Here is a 5,889-nt window from a genome sequence, read left to right on the forward strand (position 1 = left end):
CCGACGTCGTAACAAGGCTCTAGGGTGGCACATGTCACACAAACGTGTGAACACCCAATCATCACACTCATGAACTACAAAAGGATCATATGATACCGCCCATTAAGGAACTCCAAGTATGTGCCAGTAATTTTACAGGTAGGGTGACTACCGTTTTGCGACATATCCAGTCTTCATGTATAAAATCCTGCATGTTTTCAAAGCCACACGGAGATTCTGTGATTATTCTTTTGTTTCTACCTTAGCAAAGGAAAGCAGAAACGCAATTAGCGAGCGGATTATTATATATGCAAATTTATTCTCCATCGTTCCACCGCTCGGTCTTGTTCTCGATCATGGATCTTTATTGCTTTACGACCATACGTCGTGAAATAAGAAGGTGTTGCGGCAGTACTGCAGTACTGGCGGAAGCTAGCCTTGTGCTTTGCGGCAGCAATATGGGCTAGGTCCGGATCCTGCTATACACCGACGGGCGCGAGCGGTTGCAAGTACCTGGCGGTGGTTGCGTTGGTGATATGGCTCAGAAGTTTATTTCTTTAAACTTTTAAGGTTTTTTTTTTTCTTTTCTTTTTAGTCTTCAGAAAGCAACAGTAGTTTTTTTGACGTCACCGTTACAAGAATAAGACTCTTTTACTCCCCGAGAGTCCCCTTTCCTTTCTTGTGTCTCTTCCTTTCTCTTTATTCTTATCCCGGTCAGACTCGCCCCCTCCTCCAAGACATCTCTCCGTTTTATTTTATTTGACTTTAGTTCTCGTTGAGTGATCGCTCCTTCCCTCTTCAGCGGATCCCTCCCCCACTCCATCCTCGTCCTGTGGGAGAGACCAGGCTTCTGGTGTTGCAGTCAGGAATGGAGCTTGACAGCGCCCTGGAAGCCCCGTCGCGGGAAGAGTCTTCTTTGTCCGGGGAGTTGTCTCCCTCCGCCCTTGGACAGGCCTTCTCCAAGATTTTACACTGTCTTACCCTCCCGGAGGCACGACGAGGCAACGTAAAAGATGCAGCTCTTAAAGACCTCGGTGATCTAATAGAAGCCACCGAATGTGATAGGTTATTTGAGGGGAGTGGTGCAGGGCTCCGCGGAATGCCGGAAACACTGGGGCAGGTGGCAAAAGCCGTGGAGAAGTATGCAGCCCCCCGCAAAGAGGAGGAAGGTGGAGGTGATGGGCACTCTGAAGTGGCCGAGAAAGCAGCCAAAGTTGGGTTACTGTTTCTTAAGCTGTTGGGGAAAGTTGAGACTGCTAAGAATTCCGCGGTCGGCCCTGCATGGCAGACGGGCCTGCATCACTTGGCAGGACCGGTTTATATTTTTGCCATCACACACAGCTTGGAGCAACCATGGACCACTCCGAGATCTCGGGAAGTTGCTAGGGAAGTGCTCACCTTACTGCTTCAAGCTACTGAATGCAGTTCTGTGGCAGGATTCTTACGTGGAGAAAATGAAGATGAGAAAGGGAGTCTTTCGGCGATATTAGGGCTTCTCAAACCCGACTTGAATAAGTGAGTACTCCTGCCCTTTGCCACCGACTTGAGCCTCACAGTTTTTTATTTTTATTTTTTATTATTTATTTGTTTTTGAGACAGAGTTTCACTCTTGTTGCCCAGGGTGGAGTGCAATGTTGCGATCTCGGCTCACTGCAACCTCCGCCTCCTGGGTTCAAGCGATTCTTCTGTCTTAGCCTCCGGAGTAGCTGGGATTACAGGTGGCTGCCACCACGCCCGGCTAATTTTTTGTATTTTTAGTAGAGACCGGGTTTCACCATGTTGGGCAGGCTGGTCTCGAACTCTTGACCTCAAGTGATCCACGCGCCTCGGGCTCCCAAAATGCTGGGATTACAGGTGTGAGCCACTGCACCTGCCCTACCTAATTTTTTTAGAGTGTTAGACCTCAAAGGAAGCTCAGTTTCTTCATCAGTAAAATAAGGGTGCTGTAACCACAGATCTCTTAAGGCTCAGAAACGTGATTTGATATCAATGACATAACCGGATAGTGGCAAATTGGAGGTCATAACTGAGGTGTTCAGGCTCAGTTGTCCAGTGCTCTTTCCAGCCCTTAGGACGACTGCCTAGGAAAATTGGAAATTCTGTGCCACTTACTTGGAGTTAATAATTACAAAATGTGGCCGGACGAGGTGGCTCACTCCTGTAATCCCAGCACTTTGGAGAGCTGAGGCGGGTGGATCACTTCAGGTCAGGAGTTCGAGACCAGCCTGGCCAACATGGTGAAACCCCATCTCTACTAAAAATACAAAGATTAGCTGGGTGTGGTGGTGGGCGCCTGTAATCCCAGCTACTTGGGAGGCTGAGGCATGAGAATCACTTGAAACCCCGGGTGGCAGAGGCTGCAGTGAGCTGAGATCACACCACTGCACTCCAGCCTAGGCGACAGAGTGAGGTTCTCTCTCAAAAAAAAAAAAAAAAAAGTAAAACATTTACATGAATCCAAAGTTGAAGCTATTAAACACAGTGTATACAGAGAAATCTAGCTTCCATTCCTATTTCCTTCACCCTGTTCTTTTCTTACATGTAACCATTTTTCTTAGTTTATAATTTACACTTTATTGCTTCTTTAACATGTAAGCAAATGCACACATCATTATTTCTATTTCCCCATCTTTCTTACAAAAAAGGCAACATTTCAACACGTGTGAAAAGGGGGAAAAATAAAAATAAAGGCAACATATACATGGCCTCTGTCCTGCTTTTTTCACCTAACAATACATCCTAGATTTCCAAAGCAGTCCACAGAGATGGTTCTCTTTCCTCTGTACAGCGTCATAAAACTGCATTGTATGGATGTACGTAGCTTATTCAGCCAGCCCTCTGTGGATGGACGTGTGAGTTCAACATTTATTCCATGACCAAATTGTGCCAGGCACTGGGAATAAAGACGTGGTCTCTGGCTTCAGGAAACTTGGACGTGCAGATGGGGAGATCTCCACAATACAAGTGCTTTCTTTATAAGAAGTAATAGCTTGGGTCCACTTAGCACAAGTGGCACATGGATCAGGGAAGAGACGCTTGCACACAGGAGGGATACAATAACTGTCTATTGATTGGCATCTTGCTTCCACTTGGGCCTACAAACAGGAGAGTCCCCTCGGGAGGAAATGGTTACCAGTGGTTGAAATTGCTTAGAAAATCATGAGTGCCACCAATTGGTCAGAGAAGGGAAAGCTGAATGAAAGAGGCCGAGGGAGAGTCCTAACCACAAAATTACCCTGGAAAGAGGAAATGTAACAACACAGGGGCTGTGGTTTAACATGAGCCAACACCTGTGTAGAACTTTCTGCTGACCAGATATTGTTCTAAGCAGTTTACATATAACTCCTTTCTTACAACACTCCTAAGAGGTACGAATTATTACTACCTGCATTTTTCCGATAAAGAAATTAAGGTGGCTGGGCGAGGTGGCTCATGCCTGTAATTGCAGCACTTTGGGAAGCTAATGCAGGTGGCTAACTTGAGGTCAGGGGTTCGAGACCAGCCTGGCCAACATGGTGAAACTCCGTGTCTAGTAAAAATACAAAATTAGCTGGGCGTGGTGGTGGGTGCCTGTAATCCCAGTTACTCGCAAGGCTTAGGCATGAGAATCGCTTGAACCTGGGAGGCTATAAGCCAAGATCGCAGTACTGCACTCCAGCCTGGGGGACCAAGCGAGACTTCCTCTGGAAGAGAGAGAGAGACAGAGACAGAGAGAGAGAGAGAGACAGAGAGAGAGAGAGAGAAAATAAAAGAAAAAGAAAAAAGTTAAGGCACCAGCGAGATGGGTGGCTCACATCTGTAATCTCAGCGCTTTAGGAGGCCAAGGAGGGATTGCCTGAGGCCAGGAGCTCGAGATCAGCCTGGGTAATACAGTGAGATCCCATTTTTACAAAAAAAAAACAGAAAATATTAGCAGGGCGTGGTGGGACGCGCCTGTGATCCCAGTTACTGGGAGGCTGAGGCGGGAGGATCGCTTGAACCCAGGATCGCTTGAACCCAGGAGGCTGCAGTGAAATATTATGACCCCACTGCACTCCTGCCTGGGCGACAGAGCAAGATCCTGTCTCTAAAAATTTTTTTTTAATTAAATAAAAAATAAAAAGAAATTAAGGCACAGAGAGTTTACCAAACTTTTGCCCTAGGCCACACAGCAAAATGGAAAGAAGGGCAGGCGAGTAGACAGCAAGACACCGCAGATGGGACAATCGCAAGTAGTGCACCAAGAAGCTGGTGCCCTCCCCAAGGTGGGAGGAAAGTACTGTATGTCCCTCTGCCCCATGACCACCTCCTGGCGAGAACAAAGGACACCGGACACATCACCCCTCCCTCGCCCCTGCGCACACACACGCCCCTCAGCCTACCCCAGGTCAGAAGACCCCGAAAGGCTTTCTCTGGACTCCTGGGCCCCTGGATGCGCGGCTGACGCCTTAAAGGAGTCCCTCTCCGAGCAGTGGCCGACACATCTCTCTCGCGCCACCCCTCCCAGGGTCCGAAGCTCCCGCCTGTGCAGTGGCACAAATGAAGTTTGCCTCCTCGGGCTCCTGCGAAACCATGGAAGCTATGAGAGTCACAAGTTCCTAAATGTGACCAGCCCCTCGGGAACTGAAGGCCAATCGGGCGCAATTCCACCCTCCAGGAAGGCGCAGGAAGAGGGAACAAGATATGCCGACGCGGCGTGGGGGACTTAACACACGGCGGTCGCACAGGCGCGACCCTTCTCGCGCCTTCTCAAAACCCAACCAAACACGGCTGGTTCCTACACCTGCCGGGGCCAGAGCCCGCAGCCTCCGGCTCCTCGGCCAGTTCCGGGCGCCGCCTGCGGCGCATGTCCAAGACTGCGCTATGCTGTCCCTGCGCACCCGGCGCCGACATCGGCGGGGAGGGCCCAAGCCGGATTCTCCAACCCGACGACCCGCCTCCCTCGGGGCTGCCCCAAATGCCAGCTGGGGCCTTCTACCTTGACGCTAGAATTTGAATTTTCAAACGCATGTGCATATAGGCTTTAGAACGCTCGCTCCAGAAACCAGCTCAAGTATTGCATTGAACAGAAAACCAAATATGTTCTCACTCCTAAAGTGGGAGCTAAACATTGGGAACACGTGGACATAAAAGTGGCAACAACACTGAGGTCTACTAGAGGGGGCATTGAAAACGGGCCAAGCTGCACTCCAAATCCCAGCATCACACAATATATCCAGGTAACAAACCTGCGCAGGTATCCCCCAAACCTAAAAAATTGTAAGCCACTAAAACACACTGCACAGGCCAGGCGCGGTGGCTCACGCCTGTAATCCCAGCACTTTGGGAGGCTGAGGCGGGCGGATCACGGGTCGAGAGATCGAGACCATCCTGGCCAACATAGGGGAAACCCCCGTCTCTACTAAAAATACAAAAATTAGCTGGGCATGGTGGCGCGCGCCTATAGTCCCAGCTACTCGGGAGGCTGAGGTAGGAGAATCTCTTGAACCCGGGAGGCAGAAGTTATTACAGTGAGCCGAGCTCGCGCCACTGCACTCCAGCCTGGCGACAGAGCGAGATTTCCACCCACAATAAAACAAATACACACCTCACAGTTGGACAACAGAAGAGCACCCGTGCAGGTGTCTTACAGCCAGAGAAAAAGAGTACCCAGCAGTAACAACTACAAAACCATTAAACCAAGTCACCTATTATTGTAACTAATGAGAGCATCAACTATATAAAATGATCCTCAAAGTTCAGGTCAACGGGGAATGTGCTTCACCTATTATTGTAACTAATCAGAGCATCAACTATATAAAGTGATCCTCAAAGTTCAGGTCAGACGGGGAATGTGCCGACGTCGTAACAAGGCTCTAGGGTGGCACATGTCACACAAACGTGTGAACACCCAATCATCACACTCATGAACTACAAAAGGATCATATGATA

General features: G+C 49.1%; 1 protein-coding gene across 1 annotated transcript in view; it reads left to right on the forward strand.

Moving 5' to 3' along the window:
* Positions 1-5,889, forward strand: part of TTI2 (TELO2 interacting protein 2) — a 21,269-nt gene continuing 15,380 nt past the window's right edge. The window contains exons 1-2 of the mRNA XM_011960727.1: positions 1-488; positions 749-1,494. Of these exons, the coding sequence (XP_011816117.1) occupies positions 848-1,494 (647 nt within the window). The 5' untranslated portion in view covers positions 1-488; positions 749-847. The remainder of the gene's footprint in view (positions 489-748; positions 1,495-5,889) is intronic.

The sequence above is a fragment of the Colobus angolensis genome, unplaced genomic scaffold, assembly GCF_000951035.1.
Source record: "Colobus angolensis palliatus isolate OR3802 unplaced genomic scaffold, Cang.pa_1.0 Scaffold52, whole genome shotgun sequence".
NCBI classification, from domain to species: Eukaryota; Metazoa; Chordata; class Mammalia; order Primates; family Cercopithecidae; genus Colobus; species Colobus angolensis.